Source organism: Desmodus rotundus, chromosome 3 (genome assembly GCF_022682495.2).
Source record: "Desmodus rotundus isolate HL8 chromosome 3, HLdesRot8A.1, whole genome shotgun sequence".
Taxonomy (NCBI): Eukaryota; Metazoa; Chordata; class Mammalia; order Chiroptera; family Phyllostomidae; genus Desmodus; species Desmodus rotundus.
The window spans coordinates 106,480,389-106,505,727 of record NC_071389.1 but is presented as its reverse complement, the minus strand read 5'-3'; the positions used below and the strand labels follow the sequence as shown (position 1 = coordinate 106,505,727).

The following is a 25,339-nucleotide window of genomic DNA, read 5'->3' as shown; positions in this document are numbered from 1 at the left end:
GTCCAGCTAGACATGGACTGTGAGGGGAGTGAGGGATCTGCAGAGAATGGGGCAGTCGAGTACCCCCTAGAGATGATGCAGCAGCAGCCATCTACTCCAAAGCATGACAACCCAGGACTGAAATGTCTGGCAGAACCATGGTCCTGAGATTACTGCTCCTGCTCTTATCAGGGATACTGAGGGACATAGGTCAAGGCCAGTCCCCCTGAATCAGCACTCAGCCTAGACATTGAGAAAGAAAACCGAGTCCATCTCCTACAGCCACCAGAGAGAGACCAGGCCACCGTCAGGCCCAGGAGGACCATAGCCCCCATGGTGACACCCAAGCCTCTGCAGGCCCGCCGGTGCCCACATCCCACATGGAGAGGTGAGGCCCCGACTTTCGCACTAGGGGCGAGAAGGACTGATGCATTATCGATGGCAGACTCATAGCCTGGTTCTAATTAGCCTCGAGCTCTTGCTCAATGACTAGTTCAGGCAAGAGGCTATTAAAAAGTACCTGAAAGAGAGGAAAGGACCCACAACCTACCAGGAACTCCTTGTTGTTTAAGAGAAAACTGCTAACTACCTGTGTTTCCACTGTGTTTTGAAATCTGAACCAAGGGAGGCTCGATGGCATTAGCCATCCAGCCAAGTAGCAGGGACATGAGTGAGCAGCAGGGATGGGAGGCCTCAGGAGACACGGAGTATGGGACATGCTGGTCATGGCAGAACCAATGAACTGACCTACCTATCAGCATCCATACTGCAAACCGGACCCACGTGCCTTGGCCCAGCTGCATCATGAGATAGACGTTCACGAAGATGCTCAGGACAGGAAGGACCGGCAGGAAGGGCACCTGCGAAACACAAGACGGCAGTGTCAGTTCTAACGTACCGAAGAGCGTGGAGCTGGTGCCTATTTGAATCATTTAGCAAAACTACCTACAAAACATCACGCACCTGACATTGATGTGGATCGCTGAGATTTGTGTGAACTGCCATCTTTATGTGGGGAAGAGGAAATGAGTGCTAACTCCAACCCCCTCCAGCAACTAATTGCCAAAGTAAGCTCTATTCCTATTTTCTGCTCCTGCTATTTTTCCACTAAAGCGGGGGCAGGGGGTGGGGGCAGCGGGGCTAGAAGGAGAATTCCACTTTACCTCTAAGGTTGAACTATTTTATTATTTGTGTGATCTGAAAGTGCAGAAGCCTTAATCGTCTCCAAGCCTGGGTGATGATATGTGATCCACCAGGACAGCATTTGTGAGAAGCCCTGGGGATGAGGTACGCTACGCCACCCGAGAGCCAGGAGCAGGGAGGGGTGCCTTCCTCCAGAGTCAGGTCCTCAGCAAATACTGTCTGTGCCCACAGGCCCATGTTCTCCTGAGACTGACCAGCAAGCACCTCCTGCCAGACACCCAGGCTTAGGGGAACCCACGCAGGGTCTGTCCCACTAGGCGGCCCCCTGCAGGCCTAGTGGGCAGAGCCGCTCACCTTAAATGAGAGCTTGGTCTTGCTCTCAGGCTGTCTCCAGATGATGACCGTGGCCACTGAGCAGAGGATGGCAGAACCAGTGAGTACCAAGACTGCCCACAACTCCCCATTTGTGAAAGCCTCCTTTCCAAGCACAGCCACGATGCAGAAGATGATGATAAAAATTGCTGGGAGAGACAGAGACAGAGAGTGGGAGAGAGAGCTGTGTCTCAGCCATTTCTCAAGTCCCCACAGATACCCTCAGCTGTCTCCAAAGCCTGCGGAGAGGGAGGCTCTATGTCTGTAGGCATCACCAACAATGAGGACAGAATAACTGACAGCATGGTCCAGCAGTAAGACCCCCACCCCCATACCCAGAGACAAGAAACCATGCAGTACTAACAAGCAGAACCCCAGACACATTACAGGGAAGGGGAGGCTCTTACCTATGAGGCTGGTTGAAATGTTCACAATTAACCCAGAGATTTTGGAAGGCTCCATGTTTTTGGGTGAAAGTATACTTTTCAAAGAAAACCTTTCTGCTTCTGGTAAAAAGCCTGTCTGGGAATCGCTGGTGCTCACCAATTCATTCTGATCTACTTGGTCCAGCTCTTCGGCAGTTCTGGCCATCTGGTATACCATGTTAGGTTGCTCTGGCTGATACCTGCACACAAATGTGACCATCATGGCATGCAGAAAGATACACAATAATTCAAGTTCTTAGTAAGCCTTCACGGGTAAGTTGCCCAGGACACAAGGCATCATATGGAAAGAAGATGGTCAGAATGACATCTCCTCTGGCAATGTAGAAACACAGAGGAGAGCTGGGTCCTGGCCTTCTCCTGCTTCTGGCCACACCCTCCTTGGTGTCTCTGTTTTGAGACCACTTGACCTCCACCGTCAACCAGCCCAGAGAAATGTCCTGAGATGGTTTCTCTGGCTCTGAGAGTAGCACTGGCCCTTGGAAGCTTAAGACATTAGGCCACTTCCAGCAAAACTAGGCTGCAGGAAGCTAAATGCACAGACAGAAATAGAAAGCAATAACATTAAGATCCTATTTGGTGCAGAGAACTGGAGAAATGTGTCTGCAGGCTGATGGCTTTGAGATATTCTGTTTGCAAGACTTAATTGGATCAATTTATTTTAAAGCTCCAAGTGCCTTGGTATAAATAAATCTACAGAGCTGGGCAAAAGACCCAGCCCATGGCATGATTTCCAAGGCACAACCTACCTGCAAATGGAGCAGTCATTTTAAATGAGGCTCCTTATCTTCTCACTCAAAATGAACAGAGCTCAAATCTTTTCCACCAGCCTTGAAAAATAGAATGCCTTATGAATTATTTTGCATTTAGCCTAAGAGTAAGCATAAAGATATTCACCATATTTTCACTGATTCACTTCTGTAACACCATTCAGACAATTAGCAAACTAGTTTTAGCTAATTCTACACAGTCACTACCAAGGCTCGATCCAGGTGTTACATACATTAGCTGCTGAGCACATTAAAAATGGGATCAGTGGCCTTGCAAGTAGAAATACCTGAAAAGAAACACAGAGCCTCTTGCCAGGTAACCAACACTAAGAGTCTCCATGAGTACAAGTTCTCATGCTGAATATACTACCTCGGGCCATTTCTGGGACTTGGGAAACAGAACGCTGTCCTTCCAGAGCAAAGTAAAGTTGGCACCCAGAAGTGTGCTGTGGAGGTAGCTGAGACACCAAGCTTAAGCCCAGGGCTGTTCTATTATCTCTACCCAGGGGCTAGCCTGGGCACCCAAGCCTAGAACAGCCAGAACCTGGAAAGTCTTCCTGAATGTCAGCCTCAGCCATCCCATACCATATACTGGGATGCCTTTCTCCAGCAGCAGTGCAGTGAAGCATCACAGTAACCTAAGTTTCAAAGGTCATCACAATGACCTAAGTTTCACTGGATTCTCCCAATTTCCACCAGGGCCAGTACCCAGTCCCCTCTGGACCACACTGAAAATATTACCCAAGCCTTCAAAACATCTGATCCCAGGGTCCAGGCCCAGCAGTTGAGCTGAGAACCTGTCTTGACTCTCCCAACATCCAGACAGAAAAATGAGGGCACAAGACAGAGGGAGGCAGGGCCACCCCTGACTCTTTGCAAGGATGTTCTCTGTAACTAGGCTCTCAACCACCAGATCCCACCCTCTCCTGGGCAAAGGAGCTATCAATAACCTAAAATTTACACTATCTAAACCATCAATCTGAACTGCTAAGACGCTAGCAGGGTTCATGTGCATTTCTGTCATGGGGCCCAGAGAAGCCATACATACCGTAAGACCAACACACAGGCAGCCACCAAAGAGTAAGCCAGGAGAGTGCCGATGGACATGAGGTCCACCAAGTCCTTCAGGTCAAAGAGAAAGGCCATCACAGCTGGGAAGAAAAGCATCAGGATCCATGGATGGTCCTTTACACATTCTGACATCCAGAACCACCCCCCACCTGTGATCCAGAGCACATGAGGGGTGCTGCTTTTTCTTACTCCCCACACACCCAGCCCTTTCCATGGAAAGATGCTTAAGGAAGAAAAGCTCAGGATTAAATCATATATAGTCCTCAACAGATGGTAACTTTGCAAGCTATTCCAACACTACAGAAAGAGGAACTGAAGTTCAGACTGGTTGGAAGAGTTACCTAAGGCCACCCAGCTAGTAGGTGAAAAAGTCAGAATTTGAACTAGGTTCTTGTGAGTCCGAGTCCAGTGTTTCTTCCTTTCCATCATGCTGGCTCAGAGACAAATCATGTATATCCATCCATCCATCCACCCATCCACCCATCATCCACCTGGCATTCACTGAGAGCATGGTATACACCACTAAAGGTAAGAAAAGTATCTATCATATCATCCAAACTATACAAATCGGTCAGCAACAGTGATGAGGAGGTGGATGAGAGTGGATGAGGCTCCTGACCCAGACAGTTGAGCATGGAAAGCAGTGTTACTCCCCAACAACCTCAGTTCCTTCGCCAAGACCACACTGAAAGAAAACCCACATGCATGCTTATTTTAAAATCCTTTGTACTTTTTGAGAGTGTGTATGTGTATTTGTGTGGGTATACAGGTTGCTTCCCATTCAAACAGTAACTTGGCTAGGTCTATTTTGGGGTATTTTCAAATCATTCACAATCGAGACAAGATAAAACATAAACACAAAACCATTGTTTTACCACAAATACTTCTCAAGCCCCTGTAAGTCACTGCAGCTAAAAAAAATGTGAATTGTGAGTAAATACAATTTAAGAGCAGAGAAGACCCTCTGGGTAACTAGAGCAGTGTCCAACCATGCATGCCACCAGCGCCTACATCCCCACTCACAGAAAAGCTCAAGACAAATTTCCCCCATGTGAGGTCATTTTAGAAAACCTAATACTTTTTTACACTCCCACCAAATAAAATGAAGAGAAAATCTTTGGTTTGGTGAATGTACTTTATAGTCACTTTAATGATTATAGTTTCATCTCCCTTCACCAGCACAGAAAGGAAATTAAGGCCAGTCTTTAATATGATCAAATTACATGTAAATACTAAAAAAATCTTCAGTTTCCAAAGCTTTAATCCCTTAAGTATATCGGTCATATAGTGTCCCTTAACCTGACCACTGCGATCACTCTCAGGAATGTAGACTTATAGGACAAACTTGGTGAATAATAAAAAAACTAGGTTTCCTTCATTATATAATGTTAATCCACAAAATGAGCACACTTTGCTAAGGGCACAAATACTATTAATAACAACTCATGCATTAAGATAGTCTAATGTCTTACCAATGGCCATTTGACAAATCCCTGTGGTACAAACTGTGACCACTGTCACGTGTCCTAATTTACAAAAAAACCTGCTGCTCTACTCACAACCTGGAAGGAGCCAGCCTCTTTGGCACAAAAACAAAGCAGGAGCGAAGCACAAGCCAGCTCTACACCATGAGTGTGCTTCCTGCTTTCACCTCTCTGTGTCTCCACTTCCACATCTGCACAATGGGACCACATTGCCTCTCGAGCTATGAAATGCAGTCATTAAAGGAGGAAACATAGACAACAAACAGCATGCAGTGCATGTGCAAATAAGTTTCTGCCCCTCCTTCTTAATCCAGGGCCCCTGGAGTATCACATAGACCAGGAGTTCCCAACCCCTGGCCTGTTAGGAATGGGGCCGCACAGTAGGAGGTGAGCAGCAGAGGAGCAAAACTTCATCTGTTTCACAGCCGCTCCCCATCATTCACATCACCTGTGAACTGCGCATGTGAGAGATCTAGACTGCGCGCTCCTTATGAGAATCTAATGCCTGACGAGCTGAGGCGGAGCTGAGACGGTGATACTAGTGCTGGGAAGCGGCTACAAATACAGATTGTCATTAGCAGAGAGGTGGGACTGCACAGAGACCATAATAAATCAGCTGCTTGAAGACTCATATCAAAACCCTCTCAGTGGGCGGGAAGTGACAGTTAAGCTGCATCTGGTGACTGGCTGTAAAGCCATCCCCCCCACAGACCCCCACGTCTGTGGAAAAACTATCTTCCACGAAACCAATCCTGGTGCCAAAATTGTTGAACACTGCTGACATAGACTCAAAAGCGTTTTTTTGGTCCACTGTTGCCATCTGTCAAAATCATCCTCTTAGTGAGGAGCCTCATATTTGGTAAGCTAAACCTCCTCTGGGCCTGCCATTATTTCTACACCTACGGCAAATGGCTTCAGCAGCAGCACTTTCAATATCCCCTGGGGAAGAAGCGGTACAACACTAATACAACATTGTATACAACACTAATCATAAGGGACTCTCGTTTCCCATAGGATTGATGAGCGTAGATACAAGGACACTAAATTTCCAGAATAACACATAGTCTCACTTGGCTTCTAAATGCATGGTGATGTCATCTCACCGAAGTCTACTCAGGGACACCCAGGAAAGGAGAAGACCAATGGCTTTGAGGGACCATGTGTGTCCTAAGCTCTGGCCAATGAGAGGATAACAACAGAATTCAAGCTTTTGGGGAATTCCATCACATCTCTGTAGCACTGGCCGCTGCCTTTTGTCGGAAGGGCAGTGACCTTGCAATAAACCAGGTTCTAAGGGTAAAAACAGTACAATTCAGGACATTTCCCTAAGAAGTAATAATAACTCAACTGTTGAAATATTTACGTGTGAAATTATTTCCGGTTCTTACCAGCAATGGCACCTGAGGTTAATGTGGCAATTATCGGTGTTTTGGTCCTATCATTGATTTTGGCCAAAAATTTAAATAGCAGTCCATCTTCCGCCATGGCATATATAACTCGAGGCATGGGAAACATGGAACCCAAAAGGCTAGGTAGAAGGAAAAGGCAAAAGCATCAGTAAGATGAGCTTACCAGGAATCAAGGCTCAAGCATCTGACCAGGCCGGTTGACCTCTGGGGAGCAGGAACCCTGAGCTTTCCCTTAGGACTGGTGCCAGCCAGGCTGCGTGAGGCTCATGCTAAAGACTCAGAATTCCACACACCAACCCCTCAAAAAGCACTTACTCTGAGTATGTGTAAGTGTAAGAATGGGAAAGGCCTAACAAACAGCACAAACCAACTTACTGTTTTTCTGGAAGGGAAATCTTATATTTATTCTTACAGTTATTTCCAGCTAAATCAAACAGAAAATAAAAGAATCCCGGGCACCATGAGGATGTCTCTGGTAAATCAATATTTACCATGTAGTTACTGTTCGTACAGGCTGGTAGGAAACAGCAGGGGCAAAGCGCCCCTCATTAAAAGGCACTCACTCCCTTTTTCAAGGTCGCCTCTGTTCCAGACTGAGGCCAAAATGCAGTGTTCAAAAAGCTGGCCTGGTCCAGTAGCCAAAATAGGGAACAGAAAGCCAGTCCCTTACTGAGCAGATGACAGCCTTGGGTTCTTCAAGATAATAACATAATTAATAGCAACAACGAGGGAGAAACCACAGAATCAGAGTTGGGGTTACTGGCTCCATTTCCAGGGAAAAAAGTAATTTTAACAGCAAATCTGCGCATTCAGCTGTACTTAGCCCTCCACACTTGACGCCTGAGAATCCTCACCTGGTAGATAGAGCACAGAGGGAGCCGACAGCCACTGCGTACTTGGCGCCTTCCCATCCCACGTGCTTGAAGGCATCAGGCAGGGGGCTGTCTTTGTCCAGGCACAAGTACGGCATCATGAGCGTGAGGGCAGCCGACACCCCAAAGTAGGCGATGAAGCAAATCAGGAGGGAGGCGACGATGCCCACAGGAATGGCCTTCTGGGGGTTCTTGACTTCTTCACCTAGAAGCAGCCAGGAGTCAGCCCAGGAAGGTGAGGTGGTGAGGGGTACCCCACAAACCACAAAGCCCCAGGCCTTTCAGTGTCCAGGGAGTCTGTGCCATCACAAATGACCCCCACAGAACTCAGCTTTATGGGGACCAGGGTTTGCTGGGCTCTGGAAACACAGGGTGGCCCCAGCAACACAGACCAGATGACCTCCAGGCCCCGGACGGTGTTCTTGGCTGTCTCGTCACGGTTCCGCCGAGGGAAAGACGTGTTTCCTTTGGCAGGGAGATTTGGGAGGCACGATGGGGCCTAGACTATTCAATTTGCCAAGATGACAGTATTTTTAATGGCCTCGTGTCTCCCGATGATGCACAGATATGAAGCCAGGCTGTGGCCTGGGCTGTCATTATCCCACTCATTCTAGCAGGATGGTTACTCACACTCCTGATGCAGTTTCCTGTCAGGAACTGCCCCGCAGGGAAGCAATAAGGGTGGGGAAGATTAGCAGGAAGCTGCAATCTACTTGGTACTCCTGTGTGAAAGTTCGGCAATCAGCACATGCGCACAGGAAGGAAGACAGTGACCTATGGGAGCGAAGGAGGGCCAGAGGTGGGCAGGTGTACCTGTGGTGGCGATGCAGTCAAAGCCCACAAAGGCGTAAAAACAGGTCGCTGCTCCTGACAGGACACCAGAGAACCCGAAGGGCATGAAACCCCCGAAACCGAATTTCCCTGCCTTTGTGTCACTAGAAAAAAAAAAGCCACAACACAGATCACGACACCAGCTCCGTGGTTCCAAACAGTCACCACCCGACTTACGCCCACTGCTCCAATCCTCAGTATGTGAGCCCTGACAGCTGTCACCAGCCACCACATCCCAACTCTGTGAGCAACAGGACCCTTGATTTGCATGGCCCAGAGCCATAAGCATGTGTACTAAGCCCTTTTCAGAAGTGTCTTCTAAATATTGACTTGAAGTAGGGGTGGAATGTAGGAACTGTGACAAGGTGTCCAGCAGGAAAGAGGGAAAAACCAAGAACTGCAGCCTGTCCCCCAAACCCTAGAGAAAGAAATGAAGCCAGGCAGTCAAGGGCCCCAGACCTGCGAACAAAATGCAAAAAGTCTCCATACTCACCAGTAACTTAGGTCTCAAACCAAGCATTCCCAAAGACACTGAGGTTTGAAGAGTGGTTTGTTTTAGTCAACAAAAATGCTTCCTAAGCACCCACATGCACAAGGTAAACAACTGGGATGCTTCACAGTGGGGACTGGAACCCAGCACAGCTGGGCTCAGGGGTGGTGCTCAGCAGTGTTTGCTGAAGTAATGAACTCAAAGTCAAACATATTTTGTGAACCTCAAAGTCTTGAAGATCCAGAAAACAGTCCCAATGGATCAAAACCCATGACTCTAGACACTAAGTTTCCACAGGGGGCACTTCACCCCTGCCTGGCCCCATCTGGGGGTCCGTCTGTGACATCAGTCTACCTCAGGCCCTGCCCGGCACCAAGTAATCTTGGACCTCTACCACCTGAAGAGGAGCCCCACTCCTCCCAGTCTGAGAAGGGCAGCTTCAGCTCCTCCACACAGAGCCCCACAGAACGTTCACAGATTCCCATTGCCCTCCCCACTTGGCTGGCTGCCCCTTTACACAGACCACGTCACCCCCCAACCTGAGAACAGGAACGAGAGAGAATATTCCAGTCCTATGAACACCGATGCACTGAGGCTGGGTTAGCAACTCGTTTGGCAAATTTGTTTTCAGAAGGATTTATCAACTGACTAACAAAACAGACAAACAATTTGGATCCAATTATTTTCTAATGGGGAATAAGCCTTTTCCTGATGCCTTGGGAATAGTTACATTTTTCGGTTCCAGAAGATGCCATGGTGCCGCTGAGACTTGCTGTGGTGCAGTAGCAGCGTGAGGGAAACCCCAACAAATACCCAAGTGATAGATGTGGGTAAAATTTCACCAGACTCAAATGGAAGCTTGTCATCTTACAGTGTGACTGAAGTAAAATGTCAACCCAGGTACAAAAAAAGCAGCCCAGGACAAGTAAGTCAGCAAGGTGCAGTCCACAATCTACACGGTCTCCCAGGTGCCCAGTGGGCAGCCACTCCGGGGTCCATGAATCACAAAGCACGTGGACACCTGGTGAGCTGACTTCTGCTATCACAGCACGGGGCGGTGGAACTGCCTCCGAACCCAAACCCGTGCAGGCTGAAGCCCCTCCATGCTGTACGGTCTCACTGGGAAGTGCTTTAGTACTTAAGAGAGACCGTTTCATGTAAGACGGTGTGGCCTTTGTCAGAAACACAAATCTATAGCTGGTAAACAAAAAAAGGAAAAATCTTACAGGTCTTAATAAAATGAATAAGCAAGCTATGTCCCTGTCCCAATGCACTCTACCTCTTAAAGTGGCTGGCTTGCTGCCCTCCACGGCTGTGTCCGCAGGGCCGGGCAGCAAACGCCACTTTGTCTGGGAGGCTGCTATAGCTCATCATTGCTAGGACGCACGGTGTAAGGATGACCAATGAAAGTAAACACCACAGCTGGCATGAACACCCTCTTCATAAAGACAATACAATGAAATCTTGACTGATAACCAGGAAACATTTAATCCCTGACCTGTGGACAGCAACCAGTAAGATAAGCTGCGTCTGCTCAAAGCTTTCAAAGTCGACTGTTTCTTCAAAGCATGTTTGAGTTGGCTTTACTCCACCCCCAGTGAATGGGAACCAAGAAATTTGGCATAAATTTGTCAGCAATGCTTGGGAAAATATATTAAAAGTCCTCATTTCTCTGTAATAGGGTTTAGTCCTCAAAAGAGAGGCCCTTTTTATTTGAAATGTTAACCATGTAATATTGGAGTTAGTGAAGTTTCATATGTTTAATTCAATAGCTTCCTGTTTGCGTTCCGGTCATGAACTAGACACAGGCCAGCACCTGCCCGTTAATCAGACCACTCACTGGACCCCTGGCCTGTAACAACCAGCAGCCAGGTTGCGAATGGCCACTCAGACCCCCGTGTCTCAGCCTCCCTCGCAGCTAGCTGTGGCCGCCTACTGAATTCTGGCCAGGGGAATGTGGGCAGAAAGGATGTGTGTCTCAAAGACCTGTCCTTAAAAGCACCGGGAACACTCTGCGCCACGCTCTCCCCCTTTCTGGGACAGCTGGATCGTCCCACCCGGGGGACGAAGGCAACGTCCTCAGAGACGATAGGACAACCAGACCCACAATCTGGGACCCTGAAAGCTGATGCGCCGCATTGGCCAGCCAAGCAGACCGCTCATTTCAGGACCTGAGACATCATTGTAAAGCCACCGCACTTCAGAAGAGTCTCTTTATCTGAGCAGTTTAACGTTTAGTCATAATTAAAATAGACTCATAGTTGAAATCAAACTCCCTGTTCTCCAGCCCGGGACCCTAAGTTGCACCTGAAAATCTGACGAGAAAATAAAAAAGATATATTATAATTATTTGGCTTTGTGTCCTAGATAATATGAGTTTGCTGTTGGAGGGGTCACTTTGAGGCCTGAAAAGGCAGGGGGCTGGGAGCAGTCCTGTCACCTGCTTCTAACCCTGGGGTCCTGAGCCACAGACGCGTCAGGAGGATGGGGCCACTGCTCTCCAGGGCTGATGCAGCCTCAGTCAAGTGTGGGAGGAAGAGATTATTACGATGACATTTGGAAACTTTAGTAGCTCTGAAAACCTTTGTAAAAGCCCATGATAAAGGTTCCACATATTTATTTTTCAGTGTTATTAAATATTTCAAAATAAAGTGGTATCACCACGGTATTGCAGAGAAAATCCTTTCTGATCACAAAACTCAGTAGAAGGTCATGAAACAGAATATGAGAAAAAAGGGGTCACTTAGTGAGTCTGACGCGTGCACTTTGGAACTGAAGGAAGATCTTGTTTTGCCCAATAGCACCCTGTCACACAGGGATCTGTGCGGTAGAGGGAAATAAAACTTAACACGATTTCAACCCAATACAACACCCTCAGCTACTTCACTACAAAAAAAATTAACAAAATATCCAAATTCAAATCACATTATAAAAGAAAGACTCGTATAGTTCTAGCCAATCCCATCCCCCAAATACGCGAACTGCCGCGTCCCGAGGTAGGAGCAGAAGAAACACTCACTTGCCGCACAAGTGACCAGTCGTGTTCTGGAAATCCTCCTCCACCAGCTGCCAGTTTTTGAGCGATCCTTTCACAAATCCTGACACCATGATGAAGCCCAGGACCAGAACGTTGACACAAGTGAATATTTTGTTGACCATGGCTGATTCTTTCACACCGAGAGTTAAAAGTCCTGAAAATGTGCATATATAGGAAACTTTGAGCATTAACCTCATACCAGGCAAATCCTTCCTGGGATGGGGACAGGGACAAAGACAATGACTTAAGAAGAATCCACATGTTGTCAAATCTCGGAAGACTTCTGCGAGTCTCTGGGGATGGGGCTGAGTTCATGACCTTTCTAGAGGCAGTGGTCAAAACGACCAAAGTCCTGGGGTGTTTAATAAGGGTACGAGGACACCATCCGGGGGCCCCAGGGGACATCAAGAGCCCCCTAGGGGATGAAATGAGCTCTTCTTCCCTGTCCCTCCCCCTCACTAACATATGTTACTGAGAACTGCCCCCGGGATCAGGATTTTATTTTCTCCAAGGCGGAGACACTTTGCTCAGTTTCTTGGTAGAATGAGTTTTCACATGAGAAAATTATCCAGGTGGACTTGGGGAGGTTAGCAGTATCAGCGACGTCAAGTGTGGAGCCACCACCCCGTACGGCCCCTGGACCTCGGTGCCTGACAAACACGAAGCCAGACTACTCACAAACTCACACAGAAAAGAACACCAAGTGACAAAAACACCCAGGAACCACGTGACGACACAGGACCTCCTTGGAGCAGACTCACCCTCTGGGGAGTTCTGAGGCACACTGGGCTGGGCAAGAACAGTGGCATGAAAAGGTGCCCAGGGGACATGTGACCACCACTTACGATTAGAGATCGCTGCTCTTCCATGTATGTCTTTTACACATTTCAAAATAAATAATGCTAACTTAATAGACTGAACTCTGAAATGCAAGCGTAAGAAGAGAATGGAGCAATTCATCCCAGGGAACAGGATGCCACACTCCGCGGTGTTTGTCCTTCCGCGTCCCTCCCTCTTGTGTTTATGAAAATCTGAGTAGTGCAGACTTAACTTCTGACACACGCTCCCACCAACTGGACCAGAAGCACTGCTGAGACTGGCTTGTGCAAAGTGATCTCAGTTACACTGTGGGCAAAACTACACAGGTTGTTTTTAAAACCCACACAAGGTTTTCTAACCTCAAAAGAGAAGTTATCGCATTTCCATTTAATGTTTATGTCAACGAGACTCCCACCCTAGGGGCTGAGACACAGACGCATGTCAGTAAGAAGAAGCTGCCAATCAGTCGTGGGCGAGCACTATCCGAAACTTTCCAGTTCTGCACAGCACACACAACTTTCTCATGAAACGCATTCACCTAAAGGGTGTCTTGAGGACCAGCAGGTGTGGAAGCATCGCAGGCGTCTCAGACGTTCCGGACACCCGTTAGTGCACCAGACGCCTTGTTCCCCCACACTGGCCTGGCGAGTGAACCCCAACTTTCCTTTCCCAGTGGTCATCACGGGGTCAACAGAGTGTACTCCTGGGTCATCTGCACAAAAAGCCTGCAGGACTAACAAATCTTACTCCATAGTCACATAAACACCTGAGGGTTCCCTTTTAGCTAAATGATACACAAACCTATGGGACTCTATTAGAAGCCACTAAGACAAAAAGATGTCTGCATTAATTACAAAGGAGGAGGGGGAGGAGGAGAAGAAAATGCGGGAAGGGAGAAAGAAAAAACGAAGAAAACCTAATGCGACTCTGCCTTATACCTTGGACCCCCCCTCCAACCTGATGGCTCTCTCACTGTGTGGCTGTACCTGTTAAGATGAGAATTATAATCACAGCAAAGATGTCTGGGTTTTCGGCCAGCACTCCGGGGAGGTTCAGAGCCATGTGTGTCCGAGAGAACTCCCCAATGGGTTTGCCAATCAGCTCATCAAATGTTGCACTCCAGGCTCTTGCCACACTTGACGTACCTGTCACAAAGCACACACACCAGAAGAAAGTGAAAGAAAGCAGTTTCCAAAGCACTTGTCATCAAGCTGGACGTGTACAGCACCCATGAGTGGGATCACAGACAGTGCACAGACTCTGCAGCAGCAGCCAGACCTCAGCACACATGAACGTAGAAGTTCACGGTGAAGTGCGAAGTTTGAGAAAGCCGCTAGGGCCTGGAAAAACATGCATTTCTCACCACGACCCAATACACACAGGTGTACGTGTTTCAAATATTTAACTAAGTTATTAGTAAAAGTTTTATAAAACATGTTACCCTTGCACCGGACAGGCACTCAGTATTTACTCAATTCTACCTTTTTGACTTCATCACAAAAGGAAACACGGGTGGCAGGCCATGAAGTTGATGGCGTGATGCACTCTCAAGTTGCAGTGAGCTGTGCGCGCCTTGGCCAGAAGCTCCTTTTCCAGAAGTTCTCCGTCCTGGAGAACACTGCTCTCCCAGCAGAGAAGACCAGGGACATGGCACGTGGCTGACCCTCACCTCTGCCATGGGCCACTCTGTAGCTGACCCTGGGCTCATACCCACAGGTCCCCAAGCGCCTGCCAGCAGACAAAGCACTCTATATTTTTCCCGCACCCCGGCCATGAGGAACGCAATTGGAGTCAGCACTCCCAATGCCAACGATGGCCGTCTGTGCGCGCCCTCTCTGCCTCCCCCCTCCCTTTCTCTCTCTCTGTCTCAATCTGAATCATGTCACTGCTTGTCCAGTGCTGTTCCTCAGGAAATGTCGCTAAAATTCAAATATTCACATAGAGCATTTTCCTTTACTTTCTCAAAGGGGCCTTGCCGGTGACTGCGGTTGGGGTCACCCCCAGGGGTTTGCCAGAGTGATCTGCTGAGACTCAGTTTTGCCATTTGGTTTCATGATAAATAATCTTCCAACAACTCAAAAATTGAACCACATTTCTTCATGCTAAGCAGCCTGCCTATTATGAAACCTGTCCATCAAGGCCACAACCCAGCAAAGAAACATGGTCTCCCATCTGGCCCAGAGGCCGGCTCACTGCTGACTGAGGTCCTAAAGCCCACCCTCCTGGCCGAGAGGGGCTGCCAGGCCTCCCCGACCCCCAATTCTGAGTCAGGGCTTTAAAACCCCATGTTGGCTGAGAAAACTGCCCTCCCCAACAGCTAAGGCTGAGCGGTCCCTGCAGTGACACGTGACACATGCGTGATCCCACACCAGCAAGTGGCGCTCTGGCAAAGACGCATCATCTGGAGTCTAGAAGTATGAGGCCTCATGTGCTTGCTCTCCTGTGCCTCATTCCCAGATAAATCCTCTGGAAACACAGCAGGCCATTTAAAATAGCTGCATTCCCACCAAGAGAACCCAGCATGAGTGAGTGTCTGCACTTGTTTCAGTGTTGGGCTGAGAAAACCGTGGTGTGGATTTTATTTTGGAGGTTACAAGAGTGAGCCGTGTAGGCTCTCAGCAGACACCACAGGGCTGAAGGGGAAGGTGGCCTGGGTGTGTGGCGGTGGGTGGCCCACAGCAGGCCCAGGCCTGTGGGCCCGGTACCTGCACTCAGCTCTGTACCTGACATTCCCAGGACCTGCGTGGCTCAACTTAACACATCTTACTGTCTTTTGATAATATCACAAAACGCCTGTTAAATATAAATGGAATGTTTGATGGCTATTTGTATTTCTACTTCTGTGAATTGGCCATTCAAATTCTTTGGTGATTCTTTTATTCATGTGTTTGCTTCAATAGAATGACATGCAACCATTAGGAATATTACTGTGGAAAAAAGTTAACACTGTGAAAAATGTTTACTATGTATTGTTCCATACTGTGCCAAAAACATGCATCTCATGAAGAGAGACTGTCTTTTTCCTCTATTGCATCCCCAATACCTACCAAAATGCCCTGCACAGAGCAAGTGCTCAGTAAACATTTGTCGAGAATGAATGAATGAGAGAATTAATGTCTCTTAGTTCTCAGATTTTTACTTTCTTCTTTGTGCTTTTCAATATTCCACCCATCTTTCTGTGTCCATAATGAATTAACTCTAGTACTAAAAACAAACAAACAAAAAAACTAACTAAAAGAGGCTAAATCCTTTTTAAGTAATTAGAAACATCCCACTGGTTCTACACCTGTCCCATTAACAGGAACAACCTCCTTGTTGGCCTGGCTCGTCCCCACTAAGCCCTGATACTCCTGACCATGAACACCAAGAGCACAGACTGGAGGGGCAGTGGTGTCCGTAAGGCTGCCTCCACCTTTTGTGAAAGGAAAAGGGAAGATGGGCAAAAATCAGGCAAGGGGGTAGCTCTTGGGAAGAAGCTGGATCTGGTCTATTTGAGAGCAAAGTGGTGCATCTGCTCACAATTGGGAGGTGGGAACTACAGAAGAGGGGTACTCACCGATGATGTAGGAGAGAATGAGGTTCCACCCTGTAATGAAGGCCCAGAGTTCCCCGACAGTGACGTAGCTGTAGAGGTAGGCCGAGCCGGTCTTGGGGACACGAGCACCAAACTCGCCGTAACAAAGGCCGGCCAGCACTGAGGCCAGCGCAGCAATCAGGAAGGAGATGACAATGGCAGGGCCCGCATTCTCGCGTGCCACAGCTCCCGCCAGGACGTACACTCCAGCACCCAGCGTGCTGCCCACCCCCAGTGCCACCAGGTCAAAAGTGTTCAGGCAGCGGGATAGCCGGCTCTCTTCTCGGCTGCAGTCCACCACCTTCCGCCTCAGCATCTGCTGACCCAGGCTGAACAGCACCTTGCACCCCATCCTGCTGATCAAATCTGCCGAGGAGAAAGAACAGGGCACGTCATCATGGCCACCCCTTCACCCCTTCACCCCTCTAGCCACACACATAGTGCAACCAGGTCCCTGTTGTCATTTACCACTAAAATGTTTTCAGTCTCAGAATCCCCCCATGAGGACCCCCGCCTAGGAGCTCTCCAGCCCGCGGCTTGCTTGTCCAGAGCACACAGAAACACCCGGGGGCTGGGACCGCGTGGACTTTACCCTGGGCTGTCTGAGCAGCCGCCTTTCTCTCGGTTCCTGGCAGAAACCTTGTGAGGGCAGGAACTCTGGAGTGTGGGAAACACACATCAGTGGCATTGTTCCTGCCCTCAACGATCGTGCAATCTACCAGAAAAGACAAGATGTCATCCTAAGTGTACTGTTAGGGGAGGCAAACCAAGCCATCTTTTAATTTATTATTAAAACCCAGAGGCCAATGGCAATGTTTTTAGACCTTTATGGAATCCTCTGGGGGCAAGGACCAATCTGTTTCCATTTTTAAGTTAACCCAGAGTTAGGTCCAGAGCAGAAAAATGTCAAATTATTAGAAGTTTGGGCTTTTTGTAACTGTTATTCCTCCAGGAATCTGTTTTTTTTTAGACCCAAATATTAGCTGTATGTGTATAAGACACTTCTGAGCACATATTGAGAGAGAGCACATGTTCACATAATGGCTTATGTCACCCATTCCTCACATGGGACACAGCCACGAGGGCCCCGGGATGCCAGCTTAACATTTAAATGGCCTTCCTGTGATGTAGGGGTTAACCTTGCCTGTTTGGTTGGGCCGGCTCCCGCCTTTAAGGGGGTGGGACTAAACTCCCCACCATGAAGGGTAGGCTGCCTATGGTAACTTCCTTCCAAAGAGGACAGTCTGGAAAGGGGAGAGAAAAGAGCCACTTTACAAGGGAGAAACTAATGGTCAACATCAACACTAACGGTCCTGTTGATGGTACGACGTGACAAGAAGGACACCTCACCTTGGTGATCTTCATACCCAAACCCAGAGCCCCAGTCGCATCAGGAGAAAAGTACCAGACGAATCTCAGATGAGAAGCATTCTACAGAACACCTGGCCAACACCCCTCGCAATGGTCAGAGTCATCAACAGCAAGGAAAGCCAAAGAAATTGGCAAAGGCAAGAGGGGCCTGAGGAGGCATGTGGGATCCTGGATGTGGGGAAAGGACTTTAGGGAAAACCTAAAAAAGTCTGAATAAAGTGCGGCCTTCATTTGTATCAATATCAGTTCATAACAGGAAACTGTGCATGGAACGCATGGAAATTCTCAATAATACTTCACAATCTTTCTATAAATCTAAACCTGTTCTAAACTAGTTTATTTAGAAATAAAACAGCGAGCAGAGAGATAAGCTACTATTGTATTTTTGGCTACAGAGAGGCAAACAGTACCAGTGACTTTTCATCTTTATCATCAGTTGGTCCCTACTGACCTAACTTTGCTGCGATGAAGCCATTGGAGATCACACTTCAGCAAAGTCCATACCCCGAACACTCGACCGCCTGCCACATTCCCCTGGCCCCAAGACAGGGCTCTCCTGCATGGGCCATGTCACTGGCCAGGGCCAGGTCATGGAAAATAGGGGTGGTCCTTTCTGCATTCTATCTAACAGCTTTTAGTTAGAATGGGAGAGAAAACTCATCCGATCGGTCTCTTTGTTACACAGATGAGAAAAAATAACGGTAAGAGCCAATGTCACACCAGGTCACAGAGCTCTGACGACGCAGCAGCCCAAGTCCTCATCTAGAGTTCTGGCTTTACAGGTGGGAAGGAAATGATCTCACTGAGTCTTAAGATGGGGAGGAAGTGAGGAGGAAATGAGGAGAGATGATTCATTTGCGGAGCAGGAAAATCAGACACAAAGGTTCGATAAGAGCAAAAGAGGGCAGGTGACCGGAATGAGAGAGGAACAAGCACAGAGGTCAATGGCTTCCCTCAGCAGCACACCGACCTGTTCCCGAAAGCTCTCAGGCCAGGAGCAGATTCAGGGGGGGCAGGTTTCCCAGACAAGAATGGCTCGAGGGGGAGCAGGTATGTGAGGACCTGCATGGGATACCAGGGCGGGTAGAAGGCCCCAGCACTGTCCCAGGGAGTCATTCCTCCTGCAGCTGCCTTTTCTTCCTCAGAGGAGCTAACTGGATTTGTTCCAAGAAGCTGTAAATCACAACAATGTCATTAGCAAATGATTGTTTGAGTAACAAGTTAAAAGGGAAGGTGCACATTTCACCACAACCCTTGAGTCTGCTAGGGCATCTGTAGAAACATGGTAAAATAACTCCTCAACATTGTTTTCGGTGGGGAGCGGAGTATTTTTAAGTAGACAGGAATTTCAAAGGGAAGTGGGAGGTGACAGTTCCTTATCATTCATATTGTTTTTAAGTTGGTTGGTAGATACAGTGACAGAGAGCCTGCCTGCTCCCATCCTCTCCTAGATGTGGTTTCTGGGTAATAATAAGCAGATTCTCTCCCCAAAACAATAAAATCCAAGTGCAAGCCATAGACAATGCAATTAAATAGCATTTTCCTTGCTAGGCCTCATGGAGCTAAAGGCCCAGAAGGCAGGATGAGCCATCCGCCTGCCTCTGAAAGAAAAAACTTCTGTCCCTTCTCAAAAGTGTGCTGTCGTCTGAAGCAGAAGAGCGACCACACTGGGATTCTTCACAAAAGACGCACCGGAGACCAGATAGGCTGGGAACAGATTTTTGAGCCTTCTTAGGGTAGAAGGCAGATAGGAGCCCAGTGACCTCCCATTCGGCAGCAGTGACCCACCTGGACACGCACAGCCACAGCTGCCTGTGTGTAATCAGTCCGGGAGGGCTTTCCCCGGCAGAGACCCACTCACAGAACCCACTTACTAATCCTGGGGGGCTCAGTACCATTTTCAAACTAAAGGGGGGCAGATTATTGAATTCTATGAATTAGAAACAGATGGTCTCAAACATCACATGAGAAGGGAGTTCTTTGAGCTGACAAACCGTGACCTCACGGACGCAGCTCACTGGGGACCACCTCTGCAGGAGCAGCTCCCCACGGAAGCCCTGGGGCAAAGCGCTCTGGGCACTGGTGGGACGAGGCAGGGCGGGAACCTCATAGGAGATGAACTGCCCATCATTCTCGCCTTGGTTCCTCCGCAACTGCTGCTTGCTATCTGTGCAGCGGGCACTCAATTGCTTTGGAAGACGCTGAAACAAAAACACCACCTAGCACTGCTGAGAGGCATAGATCTGATCGTCAGGAGGGTGCCGCCGTCTCAAGTAGGTGTTCACGTCTACCTTCCAGGGTAGGGGAAAATGCAACACTATGTCCTGGCTTTGTTTTTAGGAAATAGCCTTTCTGTCTCCTTGAAATAATGCAAAACCCTGTCCTCCATGTGGCATCATGTGTCAGTGCCCCGTGCACTCCGTGCCACCCGACACTCACGCTGGGACTCCAAAGCTGAGGCTCCGCCAGCGGTGAGACTGCACGGAAGGTCCCCTGCAGGCGGATCCCACATTCCAGCCCCAGCCCCCCCCACAGCACCACCAGGTTACACAGACTTCCTGCTGTCAGGAGACACGCACAAAGTCATCAGAAGGCTCTGAAAGCATTGGCTGGAAATCAGGTCATCCTTTCTCATGGGGAGGAATGTGTACAGTGGTTGACACCTACTTTTATTTGAAGTTTTGACAGAAATCTTGAAAGGGCCTCCAACCCATTCTACTCCCTGGTCATTTATCATTTAAAAACACTTACCTTCTGTGAAATCCTCCTAGAAAAGCTAAGGGAAATCTGTTCCTTTCCCACAAAAATCCAAACTCTAAGTAATTTCCCCCCCTAGTAATCTCTATAATAACAATAGCAATGAATTGATTGATGGCCAGGACTTTAGAGATAAAGACTTTTCTATGCTCTGTTTTGAAGGATTCTGGATGAAAGTGGGGAGATGTGAATGGTATGATTTTTAAAATCATATTTAGTGATAGTTTCACCACTGAAAAAGTCCAGCTTAATGGCTTGAAGGGGTCTGACGTAGGCTACTGTATACACTAAGTTCATAAATGGCATTCGTTGATCAAAATCTTAATATTGACACTTTACTAGTCAAAACTCTGACTCCTCCTTGAAGTGAGTAATGGTCGTTAGAACGGCCCAGGCCCCGGTAGCCTTTCGCCAGGCACCTGGTGGGCGCCAGGCAGAGTAAAGTCTACCGTTCCAACAGGATGCGCACTGTGGTCCACAGCTCACCATGCTAAAGAGAGCGGGTCTTTGCTTGGGTGCTAGCCTTATGGGATCCCACTGATGAGGGGGCAGATGTGGTCAACTATGTCACTTCAGCTCCCTACAGCGCCAGCAGCTGGCCGACGACAAGGCCGGCGAGCTGCCCGCCTGTGGGTGGCTGCCCTGAGGCACCTGCGGAGCTCTAGAGCTCATACAACTGTAACAAGGAAGGAAGCAGAACGCCTGTGGCTGAGCGATCTGCCACCAGGTGGTAGGAGGGGTCCAAAGAAGGACATTCTAGGGCACTGGCTGTTGTGCGAGAGGAGAAGACTCAAGGCAAGGAAAAACCCTGTGTTAAAGGAAGTGTTCTCAAAGCCAGATTCCACTTCCTCCCAGATGTCAGGAGGCCCAGGAAATTTTTTAAAAACCAGAGAGTAGACAATAAACTTGTCAACCCAAGAAGTAGGCACAGCATTGTGAAAAGGAGGTAAATGACAGAACTGAACCAAAAGTATGGGGGTTGGGAGCCAGTGTTAAAACTACGAAAACAGTGGTCAAAGTTTGGAGCTGAAGCGGAGCTGGCTCCCTGGGCAGCAGCAGTCCGCCTGCCTGGGGGAGATGTGGTAGGGGAACCTGGACTCTTTAAAGCCCTCCAGGGTATACGTATGTCTGACCGCAAGCCACGAGGAACAAAATTCACTCATCTCACCCCTGTGCCTGCACAGGCAGGGTTTAAGGAAATGCATAAATCCACAGTCCTACCCCCAGGAAGCAGAGTGTCAGGGTGAGGGGCGGACAGGGTGATAGAGCTCCACAGGAGGAATGTGGGGCCAAGAGAAGGTTTAGCTGTCTGTCTCAAAGACTACTACTTTCATGGGGTAAACAGGTCAATTTCATCAAGTGAGGACAGAGGCGGAAAGCCTGGAAATCCACCCGAGCACATCTCTGCATCTAGTCAGAAGCCTCAGTTGTAAAGACACTTGACATTTTTCTGAAATCCGCAGCCTACAGGTACTGCGGCTTCTCAGTGGCACAGGCAGGCACTCAGTCCAGCATGGTGGCGGAACCTCATGGTACCCAGCATTCACACTCAGCTTAACAAACCATTAAGCTAATATTGCCCACAGGCACCTAACTTGTAAGTAGTGGAGTCTGGATCTGAAATGAACCTAGGTCATCTAATTCCAAAAGCGCTATTCCGTACCAGGCACCAAACGGACTCAAGTTTGACCAAGCTTCTCCCCACAGCCTAACAATTCTTACTTTGTTTGTCATCTTGCCTGAAATCCTACAGATAAATGATTGAAGTGGGTTAAGTGACAACCTCTTCTTGAATGCCAATAGCCCTGTAAAAACTAAGTCAATTAGTTATTCACCAGGTGCAGTTAACCAACATAACCCTGCAGTTAACCCCAACATAACCGCCCCCACTTTCCTCCAGACCCTGAACAAGGCCCAGTGTCTCAGAGGCCATGGGAGCTTTATCTGGGACTGAGGAAAAGCAGGTACAGTTGTCCCTCTTGGAACCAATGAGGTTGGTTCCAAGACCTCCTCCCCACCCCTGTGGATAATAAAATTGAGGAAGCTCAAGTCTCTTATATAAAATAGGGTAGCATTTGCACATGACCTATACATATCCTCCCATATATTTTAAATCACCTCTAGATTTCTTATAATGCCTGATGCAATGTAAATGCTATGTAAGTAGTTGTCATGTTGCGTTGTTTAGGGGATAATGTCAAGAAAAATTTCTGCAAATGTTTAGTAGAGATGCCGTCAGTCACTGTAGGCCTAACTACACAGTACATGTCAGCAACAACAAAACATTTTTTGTCAAATATTTTCAATCCATGGTTGGTTGAACCTGCAGATGCGAAACTTGTGAGTATGGAGGGCCAACTATATTTTGGGTGGCAAAGGTCAAGCAGGACACCTCAGTGGAGAGTTCTGGAAAGCACATAGAGAGAGAGGCTTGGAAAGGTAGTGGAGGGAGAGTGGCTAAAGCAAATAATTTTATATTGTGTTGGAGATTCTACATCTCTGATAAAAGTGGAGGGAAGTGTAAACATAGCATGTATAGAATCCCTTAAAATAATAACATATATGAATATAAGTGTATGTAAAGAATGGTCTAGAAGGAGAATTGAGGTGGTTATCTCCGAATAGGAGATGATGGGCAATTTTATTTTCAGCATTTTGACACTTTTTTCTATGAGTGTGTATGCCTTCTGAATTAAAAGGAAGGAAATCTCTTCTGATGAAACCAACGAAGAAGCAAGTGGGAAAAAGTACAGCAAGAGGGTCCACAGGCAACTGAAACCCACGTAAAGGGTCCATGGGTTTCTTTTGCTTTCTCTTCATCTCTGTGCATATTTGAAAATTCCCAGAAGTAAATGTGAAAAGATATTCATCTAGGACTGACCCAGAAAACAATGAGGAAACTCTACAACCCACAGCCTAGGCCAGGATAAACCTGCAAAGCTGTAAGCCACGGCTGCACAGTCGTTAAAGTCTTTTATGTACAATAGAATTAGGTTGAACCATATGGAATTGTTGCTATTTGGTCAATTTTTAACTAGAAAAATGGCCAAGAATAAAGGATTTGTAGTGGGCAGTCGTAGTCTCACCCCTCACAGGCTGTGTCTCTAGACATTTCTCTGAGCTTAACTGTATCACTTGTGGAATGAGACTGAAATCAGGAAAACAATGTGAGCTCCAAAGAACAGAAGTAAGAACAGAGTGGTTCACAGGTTATTCAAAAGCCAGCAGCTGCTCAGAGAGAGAAACCTGTAGACACACACACATTTCTGTGCTACACATTATGAGGGACACAGTGAATTTTGTCGTGACCTATCACCTTTCAACATGATATACCCTAAGGGGAGATGGGGGGAATAAAGCAGAGCCAAGCCAGGTGCCACCCATCAGACAGTACGAGGGGAGGCTGGAGTGCAGGTGTGCGGGGAGGAGCAGGAGAGTCTCGGTGGCCAGCTGAGTGATTTACACTTTGCTCAGATATAAAATTTTGAAGCAGGAAAGGGCATCAACAAAATATCGGGTTGGCCAGAAAGTTCATTTGGTTTTTTCCGTACGATGGTTCTAGCAGTGCTTAGTTGTCTTTAACTTCTAAAATTGTTAGAAACAATTTTGTTAGATTTTATTGGGATAGCTGTCATATCAGCGTGCATTAAAAAAAAACATCAAAATTGGTGAATTTTTGTGCAGTTGTTTTAATATTAAAGATGAAAAAATATGCAACATTTTTGGCATATTATGCTTCATTATTTCAAGAAAGGTAAAAATACAACTGAAATGCAAAAAAAGATTTGTGCAGTGTTTGGAGAAGGTGTTGTGACTGATCCAATGTGTCAAAGTGGTTTGCAAAGTTTCTTGGTACTATTGACATTTTGGCCAAATAATTCTTTGCTGTGGGGCTGTCCTATGCATTGGAAGATGTTTAGCAGCACCTCTGGCCTCTACCCACTAGAAGCCAATAGCAGGGGGAGAGCCGACATACTCAAAATATCCAAATCAATCGAGTTACTGATGAAAATGAAAAATATACCTTTTATTTTACGGAAAAACTAAACAGACTTTTTGGTCAACCCAATAATATTGAGAGGATTACTTTGGTCCCATTGGGAAGGACAGACTGGAGAAGGGACAGACACCAGAACTGCCAGGTCTCGTGAGCCGCCTTCTTTCACGGGACCGCAGATCAGTATGCTCACCTTTGAGAACGGTATTTCAGTCCAACTAATGAAGCATCTTTTGCACAAGCCAACGCTACCACCCTTCATAGTCACCTGCCACTTGTTCCTTGTCCCTGTGTTTTCCTCAAAAAGCCCTGAGACACAAGTAATGCACACCCCCATGGTTACCATGGAGATTATCTCCATGTTGTATGCCATGCACACACCACCGCTAAGCAGGCAATGTCACATTTTATTAGAGGTCTTGCTGTCTTATTTGCAACCATACTTCATGGGTGGCCAAAATTTCAGACACCCCAAGAAAAGCTTTGAAGACTGAAAGCAACATCACAGCCTCCTGCTGCGGTTCACCACCTTCCCTGTGCTCAGCCCAACTACCTGCCGTGCTTTTCCACTTTGATATTTCGTTTTAAGTAATATACTTGGAGGAAACATCCTGGTAGGTGGTCACAGAAAAATCTCTATTAGAGAGTAGAACGAGGCTCCATTTGTCTGGAATGAGGTCGAGGCATCGGAAACAAACGGCTAATTACAGGAGGGCCTGCGAGTTCCACAGCAATCACAGACCAGGCATGGACTGCACCAGAGGGCGGGGCTGAGGCCAGAGATGAACAAACGTAGTTACTTCCTCTAGACCAGAGAGCCAGGCCGTGGCTTTAGGTGTGAAGGAGCCCTTGCTGCATAGCACAGGGACTACACTGACACATACATCACAGGCAGCGTGGCACGTGCGCAGCTTTAGTAG

The 25,339-nt window shown here is 47.7% G+C and overlaps 1 protein-coding gene across 6 annotated transcripts in view; it reads right to left on the bottom strand.

The window, feature by feature from the left end:
- The window catches only part of SLC7A1 (solute carrier family 7 member 1), a 65,541-nt gene that overhangs the window by 5,469 nt on the left and 34,733 nt on the right, over positions 1–25,339 (bottom strand). For all 6 annotated transcript variants that reach the window (XM_045188063.2, XM_024551041.3, XM_024551042.3 and 3 more), the window contains 10 exons: positions 16,277–16,660; positions 13,707–13,865; positions 11,884–12,055; positions 8,357–8,478; positions 7,526–7,748; positions 6,651–6,790; positions 3,756–3,858; positions 1,902–2,119; positions 1,477–1,643; positions 731–839 (listed from right to left, as the gene is read on the bottom strand). In XM_045188063.2, coding sequence (XP_045043998.1) covers positions 731–839; positions 1,477–1,643; positions 1,902–2,119; positions 3,756–3,858; positions 6,651–6,790; positions 7,526–7,748; positions 8,357–8,478; positions 11,884–12,055; positions 13,707–13,865; positions 16,277–16,660 — 1,797 coding nt within the window. The remainder of the gene's footprint in view (positions 1–730; positions 840–1,476; positions 1,644–1,901; positions 2,120–3,755; positions 3,859–6,650; positions 6,791–7,525; positions 7,749–8,356; positions 8,479–11,883; positions 12,056–13,706; positions 13,866–16,276; positions 16,661–25,339) is intronic.